Source organism: Theobroma umbraticum, unplaced genomic scaffold (genome assembly GCF_002168275.2).
Source record: "Theobroma umbraticum cultivar Fairchild unplaced genomic scaffold, ASM216827v3 scaffold_4.1, whole genome shotgun sequence".
NCBI lineage: Eukaryota > Viridiplantae > Streptophyta > Magnoliopsida > Malvales > Malvaceae > Theobroma > Theobroma umbraticum.
This window is the reverse complement of record NW_018397258.1, coordinates 3,719,654-3,747,150: the sequence shown is the minus strand read 5'-3', so window position 1 is coordinate 3,747,150 and position 27,497 is coordinate 3,719,654. Positions and strand designations below refer to the sequence as shown.

Sequence of the window (27,497 nt, the reverse complement as noted above, 5' to 3'; positions counted from 1 at the left end):
TCTGTGCAGGGTTTCAAAATTTTCTGCCGCTTGTAGCCTATTATGTGTAACTGGAATGTATCATTATTCATTTCTCGCCGACGGAAACCAGACAACAAAGAAATGCAGCAAGGTCTCTTTAGTTCCTCCAAAACCGTCTCTCGTTCACTCACCTTCCCGCCAAAACCTCCATTTCTTATCTTCCGTTCCTCCTCCTCCTCCTCTCCGGGCCCACCCCACAAACAACAGCCACCTCGTACTTGCACTTCCCCGGTTGGTTCCCCGGCACGAGTTCAAAAACTTATATCCGCCCAGTCCGACGCTCTCCTCGCCAAAGAAATCTTCGACTACGCCTCTAATCAACTCGGTTTTCGCCACTCTTACTCGTCGTTTCTCGTCCTCATTCTCAAACTCGGCCGATCCAAACACTTCTCTCTCGTCGACGACCTTCTCATTCGCCTTAAATCCGACAAGTACCCTGTAACCCCGACTCTGTTTTCTTACCTTATCAAAATCTACGCCGAAGCAAATTTACCCGAAAGGGCTCTCAAAACATTTTACAAGATGCTTGAATTCAATATCAAGCCTTTACCCAAACACTTAAATCGCATTCTCGAACTGCTTGTTTCTCATCGTAACTTTCTGATGCCTGCCTTTGACCTTTTCAAGAACTCTCACAAACACGGGGTTTTACCCAATACGAAATCTTACAATATTTTAATGGGTGCGTTCTGTATGAACGGGGATTTGAGTGTTGCTTACAAACTTTTCAACAAAATGTTTGAGAGAGATGTTGTGCCTGATGTCGAGTCGTATAGGATATTAATGCAAGGGTTATGCAGGAAGAGTCAAGTGAATACAGCTGTGGATTTGTTGGAAGATATGTTGAATAAAGGGTTCATACCGGACTCGTTGAGTTATACTACCTTGTTGAATAGTTTGTGTAGGAAGAAGAAGCTTAGGGAAGCTTATAAACTTCTTTGTAGAATGAAAGTCAAAGGGTGTAATCCTGATATTGTGCATTATAATACGGTTATATTGGGTTTCTGTAGAGAAGGGAGAGCTCTGGATGCGGTTAAGGTTCTTGAGGATATGCCTTCAAATGGATGTTTGCCGAATTTGGTTTCTTATAGGACTTTGGTAGGGGGTTTATGTGATCAAGGGATGTTTGATGAGGCTAAAAAGTATATGGAGGAAATGTTAATAAAGGGGTTTTCTCCACATTTTTCGGTTTCTCATGCTTTAGTCAAAGGGTTTTGTAATGTTGGTAAGATTGAGGAAGCTATTGGAGTGTTTGGGGAAATGCTGAAGTATGGGGAAGTGCCGCATATGGATACTTGGGTATTGATAATTCCTAGGATTTGTGAAGACTATGAAACGGAGAGAATGGGGGAAATTCTAGAAGATGTTATGAAGGTAGAAATAAAACGAGACACAAGAATAGTAGACGCAGGCACTGGATTGGAGGATTACCTGATTAGGAAAATACGATCTAGATCAAAGAGACCTTGAGTAGCATTACAGATACTGCAAATTTAATTGGCTATGTGCCCTCAATATCTGGAATCTTTGAATTTTCTTAATCCATGTATGGGCCTGGCTTTCCCATTTCTTTAGTCATATTCTTTGTTTGCTTTGTTAAATGATTTGCCCCTATGTATATGAATTTGAACTTTTATAACTCTAGAGAACAATATTTTCTTTGCACAAGGTTAAACTAGGTTGGCTTTAGCTAGATCGACTACATCCTTGATTCAAGGGATGGAGGTGGGGTAAGGATGCCCAGGAATCACTCTAGGAGCAACAATGTTCTAATTTGCTTCACCCTTCAACACCCAAGCCCAGCTACGAGCAAAGCTTTCTCTTTAGGAGAGATTGTTTTCAACTTCTATTGCTTCTGGTCCATCCCTAGATTAAACCAGAGTTTTGCCCCTGAAGTAAATTATCACACTCATTGTCTGACCCAATTGGAGGGAATCAATAGATGCCTTGCCGTAAGCAATTCATCCTTCCAAAAACAGCTTACAAGTTTCAGTAGTAGTGAGCTCTGCCGTTGTGCTTGTTTCCATTCTCCCCCACCTGGGCCAGTATATGTGAAATAAGAACTTTGAAGCTAAGGCATTGAGAGGTCCTCTGGGCCGAACCCTAAAATTAGCTCAGTGTGCTTGCTCCTGCACTCAGATACAATGACCTTCCAAATGAAGGAATGGGGAGCCCATTGTGGTTCACAAATTGAGATGAATGGCCATTTTAGGAGGAAAAATGGACTTCCATTTAAGCCCTACTCTGGATCCATTTATATGTACGTTGCCTCCTTCCGGTTCACCACACTAGAGTTGTACTTGTCCCCATTAATTTAACATTGGAGAACAGATGCAACATATTTAAAAGTGGTCGGTGAGCGAGCTGGGCTTCCTTATGGCTGGAACCTGTATTCTCCTGGTTGGAAAAAATCCATCAAACTATCTTTCCGTGTATCTATATCTCCAATATGCGGCGGTGATGGAAATTTTAGCACTGAACTAGACCGAGATTTAGGGGCATTCAATGCTTTTCCGGCCTAGTTATATATTTTTTTGGCGAGTGTTGGTACTAACTTGTTAAAGCAATTCAAAAATGTTGGCAATAGTAGTCAAAAGTCATATTATTGCTTGTAGTTGCTTGTTATTGTTATTCGATGATTGCAGGGTATGTGGAAGATTGGCTGTTCTAGCCACCCATTACGGAGCCTCTTGAAAAGATGCAATTTGCTAAGTGATTTTTGGATCCATAGAAAAGCCACCAACAGAAGCTTATGGTATTTTTCATTGATAACAGGCGGTTTGATTGAATATAGGTGCACTTTATGACAGTTTTCACAAAGAATTTCCATGGTCCACCTAATTTTTGGCTGGTATCAAGGTTCTTGAAGCTCCAACATTAGAATCAGATTGTTGGTTACTGTTGTGAAAGCTTCTCCAAGAAATTTTAGGCAACCGTTACCTATTTGCCACTACCAATGGGGCTTAATTCCTGGTGTTCCGTAGGAAAATGGTTCCAACTTCCGCAGTAATTGTAATAAAGTATGCAGTGTTTTCTTGTCAGAACTTGAACGAAACCAAAATATTGATGAAATCTGTAGCAATTTATTTATTTCAATTAAACAAAGAGTTCCTAAATTACGTGTAGCATGTAGCCACAACTGCCAAAAATTGTGTAATTTTAATTTTTTTAAGTGAAGCTATGCTACCTTCAGCTTGGATTTAAGCCTGATATCCATTAAACCCTGAGCGGCCCAACTGTCCTTTTAGGCCATTAAAAGAGACCATAAAGAAGCCGATTCTTTTTGAAAAGAGACTGCCATGTTTTATGCATGTTACCATCAGTGAACCGGCCCTTAGGCAAACAAGAAAACAACAAAGCCACGCTCACCTATTAACAAGGAAAGAGACAATAACTTAAGGTATGAAAAACTTACCTACTTTCATTGATTACAAATATAGTAAAGATAATATAGTGTACAATTCTTTCCCTAGTCACAAATAAAACCAAGAACAAAACATGCTTACATCATTTTCATAAAGCAGAAACTCCTTTGTATTTTGAAGAAGTTGCCATCCCTACATATATTACTAGGACTATAAAACTACTCCACTAAGCATGCATGTAAAGTTACACCCACTACAATTCCAAGGCAAATCCTAGGGATTCCCAAAAGGGGGCACTGCATTAGCTGACAGGAAAATCTAGGAAGAGTTAAGTGGCTGCCCTGCAATGTCAGTTTACGGAAGGAACTTTAATAGCAAATGCAAAATATGAAAACCATCAAACTGTCAGCAAGGCAGGAAATAGGGCCAACCAACCCTTCGGGGTTTGCCACTCAAAGCACATGTCCAAGAAACAATGGAAATTAAATTATGAAACCAAAATTTTAAATAGACAAACAACCTAAAGAAGACATACTGGTTACACAAGAAACACTACAAAGAAGGGGACAAGAAATTTCTAGCAGTAACTAAATATATGAGAATGCAATAACAAAATGTGAGCGTAAATAGATTTTGATCATGGTCCTACTTCCAAAGTTTAGACATGAGCAGTGCCTTCGGTGAACTTTGGATCCTCACATCTATATCGGCCATCAGGTCCAATTCCAAAACCTTTTGGATCGGCAAACACATTTTCGAGCAGCTGGCTCCGAGGAGGAGGGGGGCTTTCATCTGCAAACTCAACAGAATCCTCGACCATCTCATCTATCTTCTTATCTATGGCCTTTAACTCTGCTTCACTGGCCAGACTGTTCTCAATTAGATACTTCTTCAGGGCTGTGATTGGATCTCTTGCAGCATAGTGAGCCTTCTCAGCTGCCAAAGAAGAACCAAGAAATTGAAAAAGGGTACATTTATAAACTCTTATGATCCAAAATAACAACAGAAGTTAAATGCACAATTTCCCTCTACATCCCTAATTCACTTGGACATGCTTTTAACACAACATACAAAGTGAAAAAACAAAAACCAAAGTAATCGCTTCAACTTTAAGCCCAGATTACAGCCACGGTAAAAGATACATGCATGCAGGCTGTTCTTGTTTTACCATTAAAAATTGTAATGTAATAATAGCTCAATCAAAACAACCTAATTCAGGAAACAGAATCATAAAGTAAAAAGCCGATGACTACAATTAACTATTGCAATCATAAAAATAATAGACCAACAAAAGCAAAGATAACGAAATGCTTACCAGGGTCGCGAAGCTCATCAGGGTCAGCCAATGAGTGTCCTCTAAACCTATATGTCTCGCATTCCACCAATGTTGGACCTTCTCCTCTCCTAGCCCTGCCAATTGCCTCCTTAGCCACTTCCCTCACCTTCAAAACATCCATCCCATCGACATGAATACCGGGCATTCCAAAAGCCGGTCCTTTCTTATAAATCTGAGGATCAGAAGTAGCCCTCAAATGCGACATCCCAATAGCCCACAAATTATTCTCAACGACAAACACAATGGGCAGCTTCCACAACGCGGCCATATTCAAACACTCAAAGAACTGCCCATTATTACAAGTCCCATCCCCGAAAAACGCCAACGTGACATGATCACATCCCGCTTCCTTCAGAACCTCTCTCTTATACTTGGAGGTGAAAGCCGCCCCCGTGGCAACGGGGATCCCTTCACCGATAAATGCAAACCCACCAAGCAAATTGTGTTCGCTCGAAAACATATGCATCGACCCACCTTGGCCGCGGCAGCAGCCGGTGGCCTTGCCGAAGAGTTCGCTCATGACGGCACGTGCAGGGACGCCTTTGCTTAAGGCGTGCACGTGATCACGGTAAGTGCTTACGACAGAATCTTCTTTCTTTAAGAGCTTAATGAAACCAGTGGAAACGGCTTCTTGGCCGTTGTAAAGATGAACAAAACCAAACATTTTGCCCCTGTAATACATCTGAGCACACATATCTTCAAATGCTCTTCCTAATACCATATCTTCGTACAATACCAATCCCTCTTCTTTTGTAATTAACTGAAAAAATAATCGAAATTGAATAAAAATCTAGATTTGTTATGAAACAACTTTAACAGAAAAAAAAGGAGAAAAATGGGGTTACCAGATTGGGGGTGGATTTGGATTTCTTTTCCTTGACGACATCGGAGACGGCGACGACAGTCCCCGATCGACGTGGAGATTCAATTTGGAAGAAGAATGAGGCGGAGTTTGCGGGAGGATCCGAAGAACGGTGAGGTGGCGCTGGGGATATTGAGGGGCTTGTCGTGAGATCTGGGGGAAGTGGTGTGGAGAGGAAAGGCTGGGTGGTGAACTTGGCTGCGGAGAAAGCGCCAGACATTTCCTACCCCTCTACTTTTCGGCTTCTTTTTTGGTTTCTGATGGGAGTGTAGCGGGGGAGGAGGAAAGCAGAGAAAATGGGAGGTGAAGGAGGAAATGAAAGAAAGGGGGGACCGATATAAACGAGAGGAAGGGGGAAAGGAATAATGGGGGCGGAAGATACGAGGGAAAAGGGCGTGGGAATAATCGCCTGGCAGGGAGCGTCGGGAGAATGATGAAGTAGAAAAGAAAGGGAGAGCCACCAAACTTAACGACACACCTGAACACACATGCGACTTTGTAAAGTCAGTTAGGAAGACATTCAAATTTGTGATTCTTGTTGCTGCCTTTGCATTTATTGACGCCTCAGAAGGTGCGTGTTTCTTGTCAATATTGGAAATGCTCCAGTCCATTTTTATAAAACGATGTCGTTTGTCTCTTGCTATTTTTCAAGTTCCATCGTATTTTTAAGTTTGAACCAGTTATGGTACATGTGACACCACATGTAGTTAGTAATAGGTTCCAGTTAAGGTTGGGATTGTTTTTAATTGAGATCATTTAATTTGAAGAGTTGTAATAGTAGAAACCTGTACAAAACAGTGAGTGAAAAGAGCTCTAACTTTTTGGTTTGATTCAAACAAGAAAAGAGGACCCTTTGTAATAGAATCCAACATCATATGGTCTTAAGATTAATTGCATGTATAAAATAAACAAACTCATTTTTTTTTATTGATTCTATACATAAATTGACTGCAATTTCTCAATTCGTTGGTTCAAAAAAAGGAAGAGGCAAACGCAAAACATGTGGAAAAGTTGGGTATCGTTGAGCAATTATTATTAATCTATTTGGTCCCTAGCGTCTCGCCAAGTTTCATGTTTTGGCTATGTGGGCATCGAACTTGATAAAGGCCATATGTACTTTGCATTGAACTTCATCCTCCTACCAACGCGGGGCTAAGTTAGTGGATGAGGTTTTTGTTCTGTTCAATCAAAAAATTTTAAAACTTTGTATAAAAGAAATGTCTTCCCTCATCGCCGAGGGTCCAGCGCCGCGCCGCCCGCGGGCGCGACGCTCGCCGCCCCGCCGGCGTCCGACCGCGCCCGGGCCGGCGAACCGCCGCAGCGACCCCCCCGCGCCGACCGCGGCGCCCGGCCCGGGCCGCGACCGCCGCCGCGCCGCCGCCCCGCCTCGCCCGGGCCGCCCCGCGCGCCCCCGCGCCCCGCCCCCGGCGCGGGACCCGCGCCCCAAGCCGCGCGGGCCGCACCGCCCGCCACGGCGACGGCCGCGCCCCCCCCGCCTCACACGCCGGCCGGGCCGCGACGCCACCGCCCGCCCCAGCGCGCCGCGCCCCCCGGCGCCGCCGAGCCGGGCCGTGCAGTCCGGTGCCCGGCCCCCCCGGGACCCCGCCAGCGGCGGCGCCGGCGCCACGCGCCCGCCGCCCCGCGGGCCCCGCCCCCGCCGCCCACCCGCCGGCCGCCACGGCCCCCGCCCCCCCGGCCCCGCAGCGCCCGCCGCCGGCGCCCGCGCGAGCCGCGCACCGGCCCGCGCGCCCATCGTCGCACCCGCCCCGCCCGCCCGGCCGCGCCCCGGCCCCAGACGCCCCGGCGCCGGGCCCGGCCGGCCGGCCCCGTCGCGGCACGCGCCGCCGCGGGGCCATAGCTCAGTGGTAGAGCATTTGACTGCAGATCAAGAGGTCACCGGTTCGAACCCGGTTGGGCCCTTCCCTTAACGTTCATTGTTTTTAACTTGTTTCATCTTGAAAGATGTGTACAAACTTGTTTTTGTTTACATAACCAGAAGCAAGAAACTGTCTTACTGAGGGTCCAGTGATCGATATTATATTTCTGTGGAAACTTACTCCAACATTTCACAAACTAATTAGTACTATATATTTAATGCATCATGTAGGTGGAGTAATACGAGGGAAGATTTGTCCAGGACAAGTACTACTTCACTTTGATTTGATTTTAAACTTAATCTCAATGAAATGATCTTTCCATGATACATGTACAAAATTTTTCATATTTACAAAGTAATTTGCAATCACCACAATCTTCATATTTGATACAAATAAATATAAAAAAAAAACGAGGGTTACAAATGCCAATTATCATGGATTTAATAATCGCAATTTTTCCAACAGCTACAGGGTACAGCATCAGAGGCACTTCATCTCGAGTATCGTTAGTATATACATATATGCCAATGATCCTATCGTTTGCTTGTTTTCTCCTTACCTGCTAATGCAAAAAAAAAACTCCCTCAATCCTACAAACGAGATAGAAAGATATCTAGCAAATCAAGTTAGCAATAACTGAACTCACCGAATATACTTGATTTTAGTGGGAATCTGAGAGATGATGATCCCTTTAACTTTAGCTCCCTGAGTTGCTTGCTTTTACTTGGTTTTTCTATTGGCCCAAGATGACTGCTGCTTTCTCCTGCTAAAAGTTCACTCCCTTTCTTCACTTTTTCATGATAAATAGCCGGAGGTGCAAGCTTCAACTGAGGCAAAATTTCTATCTGGGCTAATCTCTGGTCTTTTTGAAGGTTACTTAAGATTTCAAACTGCAAAAATCCAAATAGAATATGGTTAATGCAATTGCCCGACAAAAGCAGCAAACAGATACAATTAGAAGAATATAGAGTTACCCGTGATATTTGCTGAAGGCCATGAGAATTATCTAGTGCATCACTTTCGTGAGGGTATAATGTTGATCCTTGTGCTGGTAGGGGTCTTGAGGGCAATGTACTAACTAAACTATTTTCTGTAAGAGCAGATTTATTTCTAGACTTCTGAGTATTCTTCTTAGGCAAACAAACAGGGCATCCAGAAGAGAAGCCCCTAGTTGATGCCTCATTTTCAAGAAGCTCACATTGAAGATGAGTTGCGTGACCACAATTGAAAACTCGAACTCGAAAGCTAGAAGAATTCTTGGTAAGAATGCTGTTACATATACAACACAGTAAACTTCGGGGGGCGTATCCATGAGAAGCTCCCTTCTTCAGTAAGCTCATGGTGTAGAACGTGTCATCCTCTATCAAAGATTTGGCAGTATCCTGAAATTTAAAAAAAAAAAAAGCAACAACTAAAATTAACATAAAAAATATTCACCCAAAATATTAACATTAGAATTACTCAGAGCAAATTATTACCGAAAAGAAGAGTACTACTAAGTTGCTACCAAATCCAACTTAGAAGGGAAGGTGAGGAACGGTAATTTCAGTGAAGTCAAATGACAATTCAGAAATAAAGCCTTGCCGCATATATTGTTGCCTAATTATGTATATCTGTGTAGTATCTACAACATGCCTACAGAATCATGGTTTTTGTTTCATTTTAGATGCACCCAATTCTAGATTTATAGCATTTGCTGTGAGAAACAATTTGAAGCTTTGAGATGTGGCCTGAGAATAAAGGTTCCTGAGTTAGTTCAGACCATGAACTGGAACACGTTGGGAGTATTACATTGACAAACTGAAATTCACACATACGTAAGCAAATTTATAGTCATCAAGGACTATTTGTATGGCCCAGTAATGCACTATCCTATTTCCAGGGACAAATTGTAGCATGTGGTGCAAGTTAATGGCAGACTCGTGCTTCATGGTATATATATATATATATTTTAAAAAAAGATAAAGATAAAATAAGACTTCTAGTGAATTCAATTAGAAGAACATAAACTATCTTGATATTCAAAATAAAGGAACATACCAGAATTCTTCTTTCAAAGCCATATGTTCCCAGCATTCCCAATATGGTAAGCTTAAAATCTCCAAATTCCTGGCTACCATTATCAGATAGGAGTTTGGACATAATAGTTGGAAGTCGAACATATCCTATCATTCCCTCAACAATCTCTTTGATGAACTGAGAGAACAATTTCCTCAATAAATGACTACCTTTGTGAGATTTTGGGATCCTCCACTTGATTATGCAGTCCTCTTCCTCTTGAGAACCTGATGATTCAGCCAGCATTCCCACATGATTTTCCGTCTCAGATACCCTTTCTTCACAGTGTGAACCCATCAAAGGTTCGCAAAATCTGCATTGAAAATCAGACGATGGTAAGCATACGAAAGATAAACATGCCCGCACATTTGGAGATTATAGCGGTTTTTCACCCTTCCTCTTGTTCCTATCTTCTGCCCAAATACCTCATATACCTTACTTTATTTTCTTCTTTGTTATAGATTTAAAGGCTCTCTCTCTTCAACTTCAATCATTTGAAGGTATTTTACCATAGAAGTGCTCTTTATATCACATAAAATAGAATCTCCAGTTAACTAGCTGACTGCATTAACTTTCAAAGGATAAAAAAAAACTAGATGACTGTATCCACTGTGCTATCATGATTTGTGCCAAATATCGAGTTTCAAATTTATATAAGGAAAATGGGGAAATATGATGCATTTTCAGTTGTCTTAAGTAAATTACTAGTTTTACACAACTCCTACATAAATACTTAACAGAACAGAAACAACATAAAAAAGAAGGCTTAAATTCTGAAGAAAAGCAAATCAAACAATATGTTGAACTTACGAGTCAAGTAATCTAAACCAAAGCATCTCAGACTCTTCTGGATTCAAACGAGGGGTATTCCGCTGGCACAATTCAATACAGGCATGCAATGTATTGCATATATCATTCACCTATTTGATAAACATCAGTAATAACATCAAGGTTTCCAGTCATCCAACAAAAATGACATTAAAGATCTTAACTATTCCGTAATCCAGGAGATGTATACTACAAACCTCCTCCATTTTTAAAACAGAATTGAAATGCTCCATGCTGGCAGATCCACCTAAAGAAACTTTAGAGATGCCACTTCCGACAGCAGTATCTAGTTGTGTAAATTTATCATTAAGGCCAGACAGTGTAAGTAAAAGAGCACTACCAACATCACCAACCCTTTCTAATAAAAATGCAGCCCCATCTATTACTCCATATTCCTGGCAAAGGCGTAGACAATGTTCAACTCGATAGCTATCAAAAGTTTCCAAGAACTTGAGAACTGAATCTCGTTCAAACTGACATAATAACTGCAAAAGGAAAATCAGAGGTGGCATGATCAAGAAAAGTGGCCAACCTAAATTATTAGAACAAACATTTTAACTCAGTACTCAATTTCCTTTCCTGTTATTTTCCTTCAACCTGAAAACTTAAAATTAACAAAGGATAAAATAAAAAGAAAATTGAATAATACTACAAATAATGGAAGCCATACAATGTGACTTAAAGCCATGCATTTCTATCGGACAGCAGGGGAGGTGGGCAGTTGTATGCTATGAAAAGAGCGCTACAATACATACGCACTCACCTCCAAATAAAGCTCAATCATGTCATCAGTTACATTTAGAGGATTACTTCGCAGGAACTTAGGGAAATTGGAGATTCTTTCCAAGTATGCTTCAAGCTCTTCTGACTGATCTTTCCCCCTTCTTCCACTATAGACATCCACACTCTCTTCTTCTCTTAAATAAGAGAAGTTGAAGGTGCCAGATAAGTGAACCTCAATGACTGTCTTTAAGTAAAGAAAAAGGCTTTTTGGATGAGAGTTAAGTTCAGATAATATATGTGAACTCTCATCATTGAAATGGTCAATAACTAGGAAGAATGTCCCCTCCCTGCAAAAGATCATAAAAGCATAAGATTGACAAGGGAATAAATGATTTCTAGAACAGCTGAAACAATCTTTTTAAAGATGAAAACAAAGAACAGAGACAATTCTGAAATTCATACAAGCATTACCTGCTTAAATTGACCAGCACTGGAATTCGAGAGATGACTGCTGATCGAAAAGTAGCATGATCTCCACCACTCAGCTGCATTAATGAATTGTTGATAAAAACGAAGGCATGAATCGGCTCCTCCACATCTTTCATATAGCTATCGAGAGCAGCAAGATACTGGTGTCTGATGGCATGAATTAAGCCACAAACCTAAGCATAACAAAACAAAGCTTATTGTAAGGAAGACCTGAAGAGAAAAAATCTAAACCTTCACATCATGCTCACAGCGAGAAAATCAAGAAATTAGCATGGTAAAGATACCTGGTAAAAGCGTGCATTCTCACATAGCTGCAACACATAAGATTGATCCCAATCACTCTCTGGCACTACTTCTAAAAGTGCGAGTAATTGCTTCTCTCTTCTTTTGGATTTTTCAGTATTAATGGTGGAAACGCTTTGTGGAATATTATTTTCTAAAGTCAAGTATTCCAAAATCTGATTTAGAACAATTTTTGAGATTTTAGCTCTTCCACATGCAACATAGTAAGCAATGAACTCAAACAGATAGCCCATGTCCTTTTTTGAAGGCCATGCTTCTATTGATTCAGTATCATCACTGCTTGGAAGCCCATCTGTTCGAGAGACATTCTTATCAAGAGCATGAACCAGAGCATCAACAGTTTTCTGAACCAACATAGTATCAGATTCAGCCATCAAATCATTTTCCTTTTTAGCTTCCACATTTGTATCACCAGACTCAGAAAAAGAGGAGTTGGGTTTGGGGGATTTGTCTTCTATGAAAGCACATTTGAGAACATCTAAAGTAGCCTCAGTATCTAACTCTAAGAGATAATACAGGTTAAGGTAAGCCCCTCCAAAAGCCAATGTTGAAGCTGATTTTCGATCCTGGCCATCAGAAACCTCCAACAAAAATTGCAGAAGTTCTGTCCTAAGAGACGACAAGCGTGAGGGTGGAAGAGTACCTTGTCCTGCAGATAGAGAATTGGCATGTTTCAGTAGTGCAAATGATCAGCCTCAACCATTGTGAAACCAAGGGCTACACATTAACATGGCACTAAATAATATTAACAAGGGAAATCATTCAGAACTATGTCAGGCCCTATATGTACTAGTTTGGAAATGCAAAATCCCTAGAAGTACAAGTTCAATGTTACTATAAAATAAAAGTTAGTGTAAGATGTCATTTTCAATAAGCCAATGCATTCGATAGCATTTCAAGTGTGTGTTTAATGAAGCAAGCAGCAATTAGACTAACAAATTCCACATTAATAACTGATCAACTAACTTTCTATGAATCAACCTAGCTTCAGATCAGGAAAGACCTTTTCTTTTTTGGATTGTCAAAACATAACAAAATGCACCTTTTCACTACTTCAATAGAACAACAAGTCATACCTGGTGGAAAAGCAAGACCTGTAAAGCAGTACTTCAAGTAAACAAGCATCCTGTATCTGATAAGAAGAACAAGTTTTAGTACTGATAGAAAGCTAATAATATGAAGACCAAAAGAAAAAACAATACGAACTATAAAATATGCTATTACAAAATTACCATTAATCTAAATAAAATGGAAAATAAAATTTTTCCAGTAAACAATGCAATTCTTGGTTCCACAAATCTCATAAGAAGACCTCACTTGCAAGAATAACAACAGAATACTATGACAAGAAAATATTTTATAAACTTGTAAACTAACATAAAGTATGAGAAGTTACTCCAATATATCTTGTTGGTTCTATGTTATTTAGGTAACTGAACATGCAAGACAAAGCCAGAAATATCAAGATTAAACCTCATGGTCTACACCACTACCTTCATATCATTTAAGCCCTCCAAATGTTATAAAAAAAATCAAAAAGTGATTAAAACAAATGTACCCATATGTGTTAGTCTCTTCTAATTAACATATAATTGTCTCATCTGTTTTGATTCAAGCTTGCTAAAATGAAGAAAGGTACAAGCCACCTTAGTACCTTGGCAAGTGGACTGCTCACATGGACCATAGTGATTTAATAGGTTTAAGACTAAAGCATGGTCCAAGGAATAAAAAATGAAAGGTAACTAAGTTATATAGCTGGTATGCTTCCCGAACAAAATAGAATCTATCAGGTACTAAACAAGTGGGCATTCTGTTTTTAGATGTTCGGGAGAATTACAGTGGGAGGATTACCCTCGAGGTTGTGGTTTGATGACAATGGAAAAATGGGACATCATGGCTGTTCCTGTGACTGTTGGTTAATCAGCCTCATGGAGTTGCAAGAGAAGGAAACAGTCCAACTGGTTGTGTTTCTTACTCTTACTTCTCTGTCTATAGACCTTTCCCTTGTGGGATTCAGATGTTGTACAGGGATGGTTGGAAGAGGGGTTGATAGGTGTGATTTTTGTATAGATGAATAGAGTAATATACTAAGGTTTTTACACGCCAGGATCTGTCAACCGTTTCCAGTTTCCTGGGTTTCATGACTTGTATATTCAGGGGTCTCCCCTGCTTTTGAATTGAAATGAAACTAATACTCAAAAAGAAAAAAAAACCCCGCACCCCCTTAATCAACATGTCTGACTATCTAACTTACCCAAGGCCAGAAGCACTTTCTCTTTGACTATTTCGTAAAACTACCAACAACTCCTCTAAAGGTGCCCTGAAATCATCTAATCCTTTGTTGAAAAGATACACGAGAGCACCATACAAACCATGCTCCCGACATAAAATGGCAACCTACAAAATAGATAAGGAAAATTAGTGAAAATTTTGTGATAAAAATCGGGGAAAAAAAAAAAGACAAGAAGGAAGCATCCAAAAAGACATGTAGATGATATATATTAACCTGATTGAAGTCCAAGGAAGAAATGTCCATGTGAAGAACACACTGTTCCACACGCTGCAACCATCCTTTGCTGCTGTAATGCTCTACCAGTGCTTGCATGATCTTTCCAACAAAGTGAATGTATAATTACAATGTATTTATAAGATGAAGTGTATAGCTACATGTTTTAACACTATATGGTACCTCAGGAGGCAAACATCCAAGCATGTCCTTCAATATGTACGGCTCCAAAAGCTCTAAAAATGTTTCTAGAACAAAAAAAGAAAATTATTCAGAGATAAAAAATTGTGTCTAATGAGTGCCAAACAAGGAAGTCATCAATGGATAAATTGTGTTATGCACATCTTCACAGGCTACCAAACAATGGATAGCACAAATTGGATGAAGAAATATCACTTAACTCAAATGTCAACTGCAAATAACCATGAGAAAAAGAGCCATTACATTGATTCTGGATATAATTCACTAACAAATCAAATACCAAAAGAGTGAATAAATAATATGCAAGATAAGAGTTAATTCATCAACAAATAAAGCCAACTAAGCACCACTATTGTTAGTATCTTCTCAAGTAATCTTGCTTTGCCCTTAAAATGCTTATAAGGTTTTTCAGTGACAGTCCGTCCTGAAAATATGCAAGTAAACATCAATTTTTGTCACTCTCTGCATTCAGAATTATCAACAAAAAAGGAGTTCAGAAAGAATATGCATATTTATGATATTCAAAAACTTTTTCCAATGATGGTAACTGATAAGAATTCACTCCAGCTTGAATCTATAGGATGTGCAATGACCATCACAAACAGGGTCAAGTTGTCAGGTATCAGGCATGACATGCTTTCCTTAAATTTAGATTACAACAATTTAACAGAAAGATAATTATTCTACATCACTAAATCCCTGACTTGGCAATGTAGCTCAACTTAAATATTGAACAGCAAATACAGAATATAGAAGTAATTACTGCAGGCATGGAATGAGCTGTTATTAATACCTCTTTGCTGAATAGTGATGAATTTGGAGAAAATTTCATCAAAAAGAATGTCAGTCCTCTTGACATGGACACAAAATTCAACGGCTACACCACCAACACGAGTGAATTGCTCTTTTATTTCAGAGTGCACAGAACCGTTTCTACTTTCAGGGTAATCTGGCTGCTCCTTTTTACCAATTTGGTTGCAAAATGCCACTGAAATATAAGAGAACACTTCATCTACGTATGACAAAAGCAACTCCACAAGATAGGGCATTATGGCCTCCTTCACCAATTCCCGGTTTCTTGGAAGGTCAATAACACCATGGGCTTGGCCATCATAAAGTGTCATCGCCATGTTCAAAGCTCCCATCCAGTCACCTGCTTTCCGTAGAACCTGAATCCTTTCCTTCCATGGAAGAAGTCGGCATACCGCAAGATGCATAGGTCCTAGTATATATACGGAAGCTCCTCTCACAGTCACACAATTATGATAAGCTTTTTCAGGGTTTCCAAAGACATTAATGAAGTGAGTATGATATGCAACAAGATCATCTCCTCCAGAACCATCAAAGGCGAAACTTGTTTGGTGAATCACAGTTCCATCCCTAGCAAACAAATAGAGCTGTCCTGTCATTGTAAGAACCACCATCATCTGTACAAGCATGAAAGCCTCCATTAGCAAATTGTTTAATTGAAGGAACAAACAGAAGCACAACAAAATGAAGAAGAAGCCAAAGGGCGTATGGAACTACAGAAACAAGACCATGCATACCTGATCATCCAACCAAGAGACACCTATGGCTGAACTGTCAAGAGACCATTTCCCATATACTTTCAGGTCTGATTTGACCAACTTTGCAACCTGAACTTTCCGATCCCATGCAAGAGCAAGCAGTGAAACTCTTTCTGCTGTTTCTGATGGTGTATTTTCTGCAACATATTCATATCTCAGAAAGCTGTCAATGTGAAACTTAACAATCTCAATCACTCCATACCTGATGAAAAGCCACGAGGGTGTGTCATACATGTCCATGCAGTGTAAGGCATGGAACCCTCCCGCACACCATCTGGCCTAGAAAGTTGTGCATAAACTTCTAATGTTGGAGTAAGCCTTACCTACAGGTGAAAAAAAAGTGGCTTCAGAAAATGGTGTATAAGAACTGTAGAGAAATATGCAAATGTAATCCTAAACACAAAAGATACATGGAATTTGTGCAATCATCCAGACTTCATACCACCAGAGCAGTTTGATAGGTGACAAATATGACCACACCTTCTTCAACCAGAGAAGAGCCTTCGGCGAAGAGTTTCCAACCTGCATCTCCCCCAACTACACCACCCATCTTGCTACCAATACTGCTTGTAGCATTCCCTTGAGAGGTCACTAAAGTGCTCCCACATGAATCATCAAAAAGAAGGGGTGAAGCTGACAATACAGTGCCCGTTCTTTGTCCATCAAGAAGACACTATTTCAATCAATATTAGAACATATCAATCTAACAAGTACTACACTGTTGACAATTGAATATCAATATAGAATAAGCAGATAACTTAATCCCCCACACAAATAGACTTATTTCAATGTAGTAACATTTTACCTGTGTTTTGATCGAGAACCTATTAAGCAAGGGAACAACTGAGAAAGCATGTAAGAGGACCAGGCCTTTACTATCACCTGTAACTGCTTTAAATTGGCGAGTAACTTGAGAATCCTGCCCCAGAAATAATGTATGTATCACTGGTGCAGTATGTTCTCCGGTAATAACTTTTGCAGCTGATGCCCTCTGAACATCCCAAACCGTAACATGACCATCACCATAGCCAGCTAAGAGCAGGTCTCCTGGCTGATTAAAGCACATGGACGTTACAGGGGCAAGGAACCGATCCCCTTGCAAACCAAGTATCACCATCTAGAATACATATCACATAATTAAACAGCAAAGTTAACTCATACAAATTCAATTACAAATGAAAAATCAAATTCCAGAAAGTTTGTTAAATGTATGCATATTGAAGCCTCAAAGTTCATCATACAAATTCCTCAACCGCATTAGACGTTAACATGGATAACTACAATAAAATGGTTCACCACTATGAATCACAAGCAAACAAAACAAGAAATAAAAGAAGATTACTAACACATGTGAAGGCATGTCTTAACAAGCCTCTGATTTCAAGTATGTTTCTGTAAATCTGGTCAAGCAGCTGCATCATGTCTTTTAGTCATAATGCACTGACAAGATACTATAAGATTCCATCTTTCAAATTTCAATCCATCAAACCAGTAATTTATACTAAATTTTATTGTTTTGCGCATCAGAATGCAATGTCATAAGAATATTTTCCTACTAACCAAACTTGTCTTTAACCAAAAAGGAGCAAAATTCAACAACTATAAAAAGACATAATTCCAAAGAGAAGCAATCAAAGAGATAGAGCAAATGAAACACCTTAGGATCCATGTTGTCAGCATGATGAGCAGAGTATTTACTTGGCACTAGGATTATGACTCCTTTAGTCATTCCCACTGCAATAAAATTTAAATGAACTGCCAAAACTTGAGGGGAGCCATGATCACGCCTGAATGCCTGTGATGTAAGAGTCCGAGTGATTGCATTGTTAGCCTCAACATCAAAGTATCCCAATGTGGTTGAACCTCTCCTAACACCCTCAAGCCGCATTGGTTGAGCAGCTGCACCCTCCTCCCAATGCAAACCAGTAGAAGCCTGCTTCATCTCAAGCTCTTCAGCAAATTCAAGTGGCTTCATTGTAGCACGTGAATTCTTTTCTGCCCTTTTACTTATTCTCTCACTCTCTAACTGCTCCAATCTCTCCTCTACAAGCTCCGAAATATCACTTATTGAACTTGTATCATCACCACCACCAATATCAGCACCATCAGCAACACCTTCCTCACCATCTTCATGACTACCCATATCATTTGCTAAATTATCCTTTTCCACATCCACCATCACCAAGTCCTTATCTATATTTCTCTCCTGATCAACCCCGGTCAAAGATGAAACACTCTTTTTATCTGAATCATTCTCATCAAGAACCATAGAAGTCTCATCAGCAAAAACAGATTGAATTTCTTTATCAAAAACTTCAACTGAACCCGAAATCGTAACTTCTTCGTTTGAGTTCTCATCAAAATCAAGCTTAGAACAGGCATCCATTTGTTCAATTACTTTATCCGTTTCGCTTTCCTTATCTTTATTATCAACAACATTACCATTTTCATGGTTATCAGCAGATTGAAAATCGCCCAATTTATTATTATCATTAGAATCGTCAATTTCTAATTTTTCACCTGAAACGCTTGATTCCGAACTAACCGCAATTGATTCCCCATTCAATGAGCTTACCTCATGATCATCACTATCTATAACCTTCTGGAGAACCCCGCCGCTTCCCGCCCTCCTAGACTTGATCGCCGCCGCATGCGGCGTTGGAACCGACCTCGACGCCGCCGCAGCCGCAGCGAGTGCAGCTCCGGGTTTCGCATTGGATCTCACTCCGCCAAACAGCGTCGGCAACTGTTTTGAGGAAGAAGACGATGACGAAACCCTCCATATAGGATCCCCAATCCGCGAGAAGGGGCTAGGTTTCGAGGATTCCGCTGGTCCTTGCGAAACCGCGTCGTTTCCCTTCAAAGATTCCGCGAAGTCTTGCGGACCGGTGTGCGACCGAGGAAGGCGGTTAGTGGAGTAGGGGCGAATGGAAGGAGGAGAAGAGGGTGAGGAGGATGACGTCGAAGAATCGGAGTCGTTGAGGATTTCATCGATGGTGCGGCGACCGATGATAGAGTTGGAATCGTCCTCGGAATCGGAGGAGAGGTGTGAGTCAAGTAACGAGTCAATGTCGAGTTCCATTTAGCGGAAGCTTTCTCGTTGTCAATTAAAGTTCACCATTAATTCTTGGAAATATCATCTCCGGCTGTGAAAGCGAACAACATAAGCTCATAGTCAGAACTTAGAAGAGTTTAGGCGGTGACAGATCACTGCTTCTTTTCAGAAAATTTCACTCTGATAAGAATTACACATTTTCTTAAAACCACAAATTTTTTTTCACTGCTTTGTAAATAAATAAATAAAGTTTCCTTAATATCGAAGTAGGTATGATACTTTTTAAAGTCTGAAATTATACTTTCAAAAATATTATATGAAATTCAATTAATGACAATAATAATTTTATCTATGAAAGTCAAATTTTAATATGTTAAAATCATCTTATTCCTTTTATTGTCAAAAATATTTTTATTCATAAAAGCAAAAACAACTACCCATAATAACAATAATAATAATAATAATAATAATAATAATAATTCTTTAATAACTAAGATAATTAAATAAACCTCATTATGAAATTAGACTCCCTTAAGTAAACAAATTATCTAATTAGATTATAATATTATATTATTAACTTGTTAAATTATAATATTTACTTAGATTACAGTATCTAATTAGAACTAAACTTATAAATATATATTTCATTCACGTTTGTAACTATATACACAATTCCTAATACAAGATTGATATTTGTACAATAATGAAATTGTATTTGTTGTTATAAAAGTGAATAAATATGTATTTATACACAAGATTAATCTTATTTATAATTTAACTTTAATTAAATATTATAATTTTTCTAGTTAATAATATTAACTTAGATAGTTTGTACAATTACCTTAACTTATCCATCAATAAATTTTGATTAAATAACTTCCATGTTACGAAACTATTGAGTTTGAGTTTGATAAACACAAACAAACCACGAAGCTAAAGTAGTACAAAATGAAAAAGACCTTTATGTATGTACTCCGGTTCCGTTTATCCGTTATTGCGGTTGCCTGGTCCAGAGCTGACTCCAAGCTCTCAAAACCTCGTAAGCCGTGCAAAACCGAGAAGGCCCCGGGCAACGTAGCACGCCTTATCTTAGCCATCCTCTGCTTGCCATGTGGATTGTACGGCCACCAACTCTTGAGTCTTTAACGGTAGAAATGAAAAGGTGCAGTGCAAGGGATGGACCTCCACTTACAGACTTGGGTGCTAAAATTCACCGCAGCTTGGCGGAGGGCTCATCTTGGCAGAGGTTTCATCATTCATCATTCTATTCAGTAACTGCTCGGAAGTTTGGAGCAGAAATATAGCAAGGCAGAGTGAATAGTTCTCCCTGTTTTAGCAGACTGTTCTCTACAAGATGTATGTAACAAGTTTGTCACCATTTCTCTGTTCAATCATCGTGTTTTCTAGCCTATTGTGCAGTATTTTCTTGATGCTCCCTCTAACCTATGTAGAGCTTCAATTCCATGGTTACATGATAGAGACATAGATGTCCTGATCATAGAAGAAATTCAAATAGTTTAAACCCCAATTCTTAGAGTCTAAATTCTGGTAGATTGCGGAATTGGTGCCCAAATTCACATGTTTATTGGTTAAGGAATGAACAATGTTGAAGGCCTGACTAGCTAGGAAGCCATACAACTAGAGCCGGTCATTGAACCTCATCACTAGGCTAGAGCCTTGTTTCTTGTCCGTAGAAACGGTGAAAAAGAAGCAAAAATTTGTAAGCAATCGTAAGCATTCTCCTCAAATATAAAAAATATGTAAGCATGAGGACAGTCGCTCTACTTTTACATAACTATATTTTGGCACTAACGAATGCTTGTCCAGGTGTTTTGTCTGTCATTATGCAAAACTTTTTTGACTAATTATCATTATGTTCTGCTATTGATCATTAGCAATAATTATTATATAGTTTCAATTTGTTAGACATATAATGATATTTTATAAAGTTTCTATTTCATATTATCTAATTACAAAACATGTTACTGTTTTATATAAATAAAGTCATTATAAACTTATCTTGAAAAAAATACAGATTTTCCCTTGTATACACATGGGTTAGGCTCAATTGATATTTTATTTATTGGTTATATGTTTTAGTTTTTCAACTTTTTCACTTTACCTTGACCAAGTCTTTTTCCTAGGATGAAAAATACAATTTTGTTGATTCCCATTTTAAACTTGGAAAATACAATTTGAATTGTTCTTTAATTCTGCCAACCAAAATATATTCTGTCTGCTTCCCTATCCTAAAATTTACTAATAGAAAATACAATTTGAATTGTTTTTTATTCTGCCAACCAAACTATATTCTGCCTACTTCCTTATCCTCAAATATCTCACCAAAATCAAAGACTAAGTGCTAGGAAAAATTAAGATTATTTGATTATGTAAATCAAAGACCAAATGAGGAAAAATAAAATGTTATAAACTATTCTGTAACCGTTTTAGATAATGTCAAAGATCAAAATCAAAGACCAAAGGGATTTTAGATAATGTCAAAGCCAAAGCGAGAATCAAAGATTAATTGTCAAAACCCAATATATTTAGTAAATCAAAGACCAACGGTAAAAAGACTTCATATAAAAAGCATAGAGTCAAAGTACAAAAATATTACTTGGACTTGCATAAAGGAGGAAATTTATATTTTCGGTCCGAACTCGTGTACAAGCCAATTTTATTTTTTAACTTTCAACAAGCCCATCACGTATATATTTATGTAAAACATAAACATGTTTTATACCTAAATAATGTGGGATAGAAACTTTATAAGAAATCACCATGTATCCAATATCAATTCTTTATTGATTGGTGTACGGGGAGTTTGAAGAGAGCAAAATTCACCAAAACTAATCCTCCTCAAGGCCAATGGCCATCGTGTCATGAGAATCGCTTCTCGTTATGACCAGTAGAAGGATGCCTTGGATACAGGTGTTACAGTTGAGGTACTAGTTTTTTTAGTACCATCTTTCATGCCGAAACATCCAAATATCATCTTCTTCCAGTAGGTTTCTGTTTCAGCAATATTCCTGTAATTCCTTAGATAATTGCACATACCCTTTGAAATGCTATATAGGTTAAAGTTGGAGATAGAACCGAGAAAGTCCGCTTCTTCCACTGCTACAAAGGGGGAGTTGATCACGTGTTCGTGGATCACCTTACCTTTCTTGAAAAGGTTAGTCCTTGTGGATCAGAATCTTTTTATTTCACTTCATTAACAATATGTTTTGATCAGTCAGAACTCAGAAGATGTACTTTCATAATATGAATGCATTTCAAGCATGGGGGAAAACCGGATCCACAATCTATGCCCAATTGCTGGAGAGGATTATGAAGACAACCAACTTAGGACTTACGTTCAGCTTGTTATTTCAGGTCGGAGCCTTCGCCCACCCCACGATCTAGTGTGCTATTCTCTCCACATAGCTTGAGAGAATTGCATGGTCAAGTTTCTAAAATTCTGGCAACGTATCTCTTTTTATTGAGCACTTAATCGAAAGATTTATGTGTGTAATATTGTCAACCAATTCGTTGCTTTCTCTGTTACCACTGCCTGGTGTTAATACTCAAAGTTGCTAAGTTATGGATTTCAGGCAGCTCTGGAAGCACCAAGGATTCTGAACCTCAGCAGCAGTAAATATTTATCAGGGCCATATAGTAAGGAATAAGGACTAAAGCATTTACATGATTCTCACAACCGGAGGTTCTGCTACAAAAAAAAATGCTGATGTTCAGATCTTCCTGCTTGCAGGTGAAGATGTTGTTTTCTGTGCCAATGACTGGCATATGAATGCATTAACCAAGAGGAATATATAAAAGTGCTAAGGTGAGATAGATTAAGAATTTAAGAATTCTAGTCGCAGTAAGAACAATTGAAGAAGAGCACATAATTGTATATAAACCAACAGTGTGTATATATAAGCTACAAAATACCTAGATATAATAACTTTTGTCTTTGTTTTCAACTCACCTCAACGAACATAGAAGTAAACCAATATAATGAGTTGCTCAGAGGTTACTAAAACTATGTTGTTCTTGAAATCATAAAAAATGATGACGTGAGGCTAAGTTAGTGTGCTATCTCTAACAGAGACAACATATATTGTGATTTGTGGCTAGGTTGCTTTTTGCATTCACAACATTGCTTATCAAGGAAGATTCGCATTTGCTGACTTCTCACTTCTCAATCTCCCAGATGAATACAAAAGCTCATTTGATTTTGTTGGTACACTCGATCAGCATCACATAATGGAATTCCTACAGTTAAACACGAAGTTTGATCAATCTACTCTGCAGGTATGATAAACCTGTCAAGGGAAGGAAAATCAATTGGATGAAAGCTGGCATAATAGAGTCTGACGAGCTTCTTAACTGTTAGCCCATACTATGCTCATTGTTTCTGGCGTAGACAAAGGAGTAGAATTGGATAACATTCTTCGGAAGACAGGCATCATTGGAATCGTCAATGACATGGATGTCCAAGAATGGAACCCGTCAACTGACAAATAAATAGCTGTCAAATATGATGCTTCAACCGCAAGAAGTTACGAACTTGAATTGGCCAATCATAATTAGCATTGCATCAGGATTTACTCATTTACGACACTCTCAGGTTATGGCAGCAAAGCCTCTTCTGAAGGAAGCCCTCCAAAAGCCGAAGTGGGGTTCCCAGTGGGTAGAAACATCCCTGTCATAGGCTTCATAGGTAGGCTACAAGAGCAGAAAGGTTCGGACATACTTGTAGAAGCCATTCCCCAATTCATTAGAGAAAAACTTTCGGATAATAGTCCTTGTAAGTATCCCGATGGAAATGTTTTTTCCCCACCTGTGTTAATCCATGTTCATAAAATGAGATGAATTTCCCTAAAATCAATGCTTACTAAATTTCTCCCAGGGGACTGGCAAAAAACGAATGGAGAACCAGCTTGAACAGCTGGAAATATTATATCCTGACAAGGCTAAAGGTGTAGCAAAATTCAATGTTCCCTTGGCTCATATGATTATAGCAGGAGCAGACTTTATTTTAGTTCCCTGCAGATTTGAACCTTGTGGTCATATTCAGCTGCATGCTACGCGCTATGGAACGGTATTGAGTCAACCAAAAACTCGTCAGATGGATTAACTCCTCGTTAAAAATGTTCATACTTATTATTTCCAATAAAATAAAATAAAATAATGTACATACTTATTACCTAACGTTTCCTCTTTTCTTGTCCATTTGCTATTATTTTCTTTTTCTTTTCTCAACTGGTGGGTTGGTCGACACAGTCCAAAGAGGGTTTCACAGGATTTCAAATGGGAGCCTTCAACGTTGAGGTAATAACATAACCCTGCCCAGTAGTTCATTAAAAACAGCATGAATCATAGTCTACCATAAAGTAAGTACGTGATTGCTTGATCCCCAAGGATCGAAATAATAACTTGCCTTGACTAATTGTAATTAATGTCTCAATGGCACAGGGACTTGCTAAGAAATGGGAGGGGCAGCTGCTGAGTCTAGGCGTCCCCGGTAGTGAACCCGGAATTGATGATGTGAAGATTGCTCCTCTTGCCAAGGAAAACGTTGCAACTCCATGATAGACGCTACCGCACCTCTAAATTAGCTCAGCAGACTTTCGCATGTAGAAACAGTAAATTTGGTAATGACACCGAAACACATTTGAGTTTTGCTCAATGTAACTAATTGAATCAACATTTTAACTTGGCCAAGTTAAACAATTGGCTAGCATCGTTTATTTTTTGACTGAATCCATTCCTGGCTCACCACAGAGACCGAGGTTATAAACGCACAGCAATGATATTTACACTTCCATGTTCCAAAGATATCCAGAAAGAATCAGGGCATCTCATTCAAGAATATCCAGTAAACAAGCCCTGGGTACAGTGTCTCATACTCGCTAGAGCAGATAATAAGAGATTTGGTTGATGTTCTGAATAGAAAATGGCTAAATCTACCAGTGAATACAAATGGCAAAAAGTAAAAAGAAAACTGCTTAAATTCAAGAAACACACAGCAAAATATAAGACAAAGCAATCTTCAAGAACCAATTTCAGCAAACAAATAAGAACAGAACTCAGAACCAACGGGCAATGACAGTAATGTAAAATAGCAACCCATTGGATCAGATCCTGAGATGTCATCAATGGCAAAATATATAACTGCTGAAAACAACAAAAACCAAATGCATGCATTGCAATGGAATAACAACATCAATTCAACACTCTAACAAATGACAAAAATTAGTCTAGGAAGACTTATATATATAGAAAGATTCTAACATTGCTCAAAAAGGAACAACTACTCAGTGTCACTTCATTTAAGAATACATGTACCTCTAATCAACAGACAAATACTAATACCAATACAATAAAACTCAAAACAGTAACTGCTGTTATAGCTTAACGCACTAAACCAGTAGTCGACCAAATCACACACTGAAAGGAGCTCCTAATCAAACAAGCTGAATCCCATATCATCATCACTCTCTTCTTCCGGTTCCTCCTGCAAAATTACCAAAAAAATCACATATCAAAATAAATAATGCAAGGAAAAAACAAAAATAAGGAAATCCCAATTCTATTTGAAGTCTCACCTTCTTCTTTTCCTCAGCAGGAGGTGGAGCAGCAGCACCACCTCCGCCACCACCAGCAGCGGGTGCAGCTACAGAAACTGCAGCAGCACCACCACCAGCTCCCACATTGGCTATGAGATCCTCAAGGTTGCGCTTCTCAGCAAGCTTAGCAATCAAGTTTGGCCAATAAGATTCAACAGACAATTTTGCAGCTTTAATTATTGCTGCAATCTTGTCAGCCTATTAGCAGTAGTTAAAGAAACAGATAAACCAATCTTCCCGAACACATAGTAATCTCGTTCTTTCAACAACAAGAATCAAGATTTTTAATTTCATTTTCAGTCCATAATGGTATCTGCTAAATTTGAACAAAATTCGAATTACAATCGTAAAACCCTAAATGCATAAAGGATACGGTGACCGAGATGCCATCATCAACAAGAATTATAGCAGCGTAAGAGCAAGCAAGTTCCCCAATCGACGACATCGTTTAAAACTACTAACATAAAACGAAAAAAAAATTAAACCCAATCCATATAAAGATTTCCAATAATCACCAGACTATAAAAGAAAAGAGAGAAAGGCAGAGAGTTACCTGAGAGACGAAATACGAGACTGATGGTTCAGAGCAAGCTGTGCAGCGCCGCTCTCAAGCAAGGATTTCTAGGGTTATCCCTTCGGCGTTGTGAAAAAGGGTTTTAAAGAAAAAGTGTGAATTGGGCTCCTGCGATTTCTGAGGCCCATTAGACAAACTGGCCCGTATTTCAAATTCAGCCTCAGTTGTTAGAAAATGATAATGCACTTCCCCGGAAATAGGAGAACGAGAACTCCATCTTCTCAATTTGTTGTGTTACAATTACATTTCATTTTCAGTTTTTGTAAATTGAAAAATAATTTTTTAATTTCTATACTTTTAACGTTGTAACAACATAATCTTTTCTTAAATATTTTCGTAAACTTTGACACCGATGAATTTACATAGAGAATAAAATGATTATGAGGAAAATTTTATTTTAATTTAATTTTATAAACCCATATTATATTTTTTTAAAAAAATGGACTTAAAAATGTGAAAATTTATATTTTGGCCTGGAATCACAATTTTTTTTTTTAATTTCTTTGCAGTAGCCTTTTGGAACACTATCAGGAGATAACTTGATTTGCAAAATATTTTGATTGGCGTAGAATTTGTCTAGCATGCATAACACCAGGAATTTTAATAGCCATGGCTTTCTGGTTATTTTCCTTTTCTCTTTTTGGAAGATGATGAAGAGCAAAACCTATTTGGGAGAGTAGAGAATATGAGGCCTTGATTTGGTTCTGGACAGGTAACTAGGAAATTTCCTGAAATCTTGAATGAATAATGGTCTTGAAGGATTTAGGAAGAGACACCAGCGCCTGAATGTTCACGTGGTTCTGTCTTACAATTCATCGTCACGAAATCAGTGGAGTTTGAGAATGTATGTTTGTTCGAGCACATCAATGGCTATTCCTTCTCGAGGACCAACCCAGAATGGACCCAATTCAATTTGGGAATGAGTTTTAATTAGAAGACAGAAACCTCTGGCCTCCCGCCAAATTCACTAGTATCTGTTTCTTTGTTATTTGAACTTTTAAGACAAATTCGGGTGAAGCGCAAGAAAATTTTCTCGAGAGAGATCTTAAAAATGGCTAAATAAACTTGAAACCACCCGTCTTTCACTCTCTCTGTCTCTCTCTCATTTCCTCCAAGT

At 38.9% G+C, this 27,497-nt stretch overlaps 4 protein-coding genes, 1 non-coding gene and 1 pseudogene across 8 annotated transcripts; 3 read left to right on the top strand and 3 right to left on the bottom strand.

The window, feature by feature from the left end:
* Positions 1–3,036, top strand: LOC110413952 (oligomeric golgi complex subunit-like protein). 2 transcript variants are annotated; one of them, XM_089783193.1, is made up of 2 exons: positions 1–1,567; positions 2,797–3,036. In XM_089783193.1, the coding sequence occupies exon 1, from the start codon at positions 43–45 to the stop codon at positions 1,489–1,491; it is 1,449 nt and encodes a 482-aa protein (XP_089639319.1). In that variant the 5' UTR covers positions 1–42; the 3' UTR covers positions 1,492–1,567; positions 2,797–3,036. The 2 variants fall into 2 exon arrangements, with proteins under 2 accessions (XP_089639319.1, XP_021280659.1); XM_021424984.1 differs by having other exon boundaries at positions 2,667–3,036.
* An 814-nt stretch (positions 3,037–3,850) lies between these two features.
* On the bottom strand, positions 3,851–5,843 carry LOC110413569 (pyruvate dehydrogenase E1 alpha). Its single transcript, XM_021424426.2, has 3 exons — positions 5,568–5,843; positions 4,702–5,482; positions 3,851–4,322 (listed from the first exon to the last, which is right to left on the bottom strand). The coding sequence occupies exons 1-3, from the start codon at positions 5,802–5,804 to the stop codon at positions 4,045–4,047; spliced, it is 1,296 nt and encodes a 431-aa protein (XP_021280101.1). The 5' UTR covers positions 5,805–5,843; the 3' UTR covers positions 3,851–4,044.
* A 1,589-nt stretch (positions 5,844–7,432) lies between these two features.
* TRNAC-GCA (transfer RNA cysteine (anticodon GCA)) lies at positions 7,433–7,504 on the top strand. The gene has a single exon. It is a non-coding gene; the product is annotated as a tRNA-Cys (tRNA).
* Positions 7,505–7,718: 214 nt separating this feature from the next.
* On the bottom strand, positions 7,719–19,355 carry SETH5 (transducin family protein / WD-40 repeat family protein). Of its 2 annotated transcripts, none has more exons than XM_021424114.1 (19): positions 17,795–19,355; positions 16,943–17,254; positions 16,580–16,810; positions 16,340–16,460; positions 16,117–16,274; positions 15,363–15,996; positions 14,552–14,616; positions 14,369–14,470; positions 14,117–14,259; positions 12,939–12,994; positions 11,844–12,511; positions 11,542–11,732; positions 11,111–11,417; positions 10,545–10,832; positions 10,330–10,439; positions 9,502–9,832; positions 8,436–8,843; positions 8,108–8,351; positions 7,719–8,023 (listed from the first exon to the last, which is right to left on the bottom strand). In XM_021424114.1, exons 1-19 carry the CDS (start codon positions 19,217–19,219, stop codon positions 7,995–7,997), a joined length of 5,823 nt encoding a protein of 1,940 aa, XP_021279789.1. In that variant the 5' UTR covers positions 19,220–19,355; the 3' UTR covers positions 7,719–7,994. The 2 variants fall into 2 exon arrangements, with proteins under 2 accessions (XP_021279789.1, XP_021279790.1); XM_021424115.2 differs by having other exon boundaries at positions 7,719–8,020; positions 17,795–19,354.
* A 991-nt stretch (positions 19,356–20,346) lies between these two features.
* On the top strand, positions 20,347–24,647 carry LOC110413302 (granule-bound starch synthase 1, chloroplastic/amyloplastic-like; annotated as a pseudogene).
* Positions 24,648–25,355: 708 nt separating this feature from the next.
* LOC110414225 (large ribosomal subunit protein P1w-like) lies at positions 25,356–26,447 on the bottom strand. Of its 2 annotated transcripts, none has more exons than XM_021425305.2 (4): positions 26,360–26,447; positions 26,180–26,260; positions 25,786–26,004; positions 25,356–25,694 (listed from the first exon to the last, which is right to left on the bottom strand). In XM_021425305.2, the coding sequence occupies exons 2-4, from the start codon at positions 26,249–26,251 to the stop codon at positions 25,641–25,643; spliced, it is 345 nt and encodes a 114-aa protein (XP_021280980.1). In that variant the 5' UTR covers positions 26,252–26,260; positions 26,360–26,447; the 3' UTR covers positions 25,356–25,640. The 2 variants fall into 2 exon arrangements, with proteins under 2 accessions (XP_021280980.1, XP_021280981.1); XM_021425306.2 differs by having other exon boundaries at positions 26,180–26,263; positions 26,360–26,436.
* Positions 26,448–27,497: the final 1,050 nt, after the last annotated feature.

Coding starts and splice junctions, on each gene's coding strand:
- LOC110414225 (XM_021425305.2), bottom strand. CDS start 26,251: ATGTCGTCGATTGGGGAACTTGCTTGCTCTTACGCTGCTATAATTCTT. Junction 26,005..26,179: donor ATGATGGCATCTCGGTCACC/GTATCCTTTATG, acceptor TACTGCTAATAG/GCTGACAAGATTGCAGCAAT. Junction 25,695..25,785: donor CTGCTGAGGAAAAGAAGAAG/GTGAGACTTCAA, acceptor GTAATTTTGCAG/GAGGAACCGGAAGAAGAGAG.
- LOC110413569 (XM_021424426.2), bottom strand. CDS start 5,804: ATGTCTGGCGCTTTCTCCGCAGCCAAGTTCACCACCCAGCCTTTCCTC. Junction 5,483..5,567: donor CCAAATCCACCCCCAATCTG/GTAACCCCATTT, acceptor TTATTTTTTCAG/TTAATTACAAAAGAAGAGGG. Junction 4,323..4,701: donor TGATGAGCTTCGCGACCCTG/GTAAGCATTTCG, acceptor CTTCTTTGGCAG/CTGAGAAGGCTCACTATGCT.
- LOC110413952 (XM_089783193.1), top strand. CDS start 43: ATGTGTAACTGGAATGTATCATTATTCATTTCTCGCCGACGGAAACCA.
- SETH5 (XM_021424114.1), bottom strand. CDS start 19,219: ATGGAACTCGACATTGACTCGTTACTTGACTCACACCTCTCCTCCGAT. Junction 16,461..16,579: donor CCTATCAAACTGCTCTGGTG/GTATGAAGTCTG, acceptor TTTCACCTGTAG/GTAAGGCTTACTCCAACATT. Junction 11,733..11,843: donor AGAATGCACGCTTTTACCAG/GTATCTTTACCA, acceptor TGTTATGCTTAG/GTTTGTGGCTTAATTCATGC.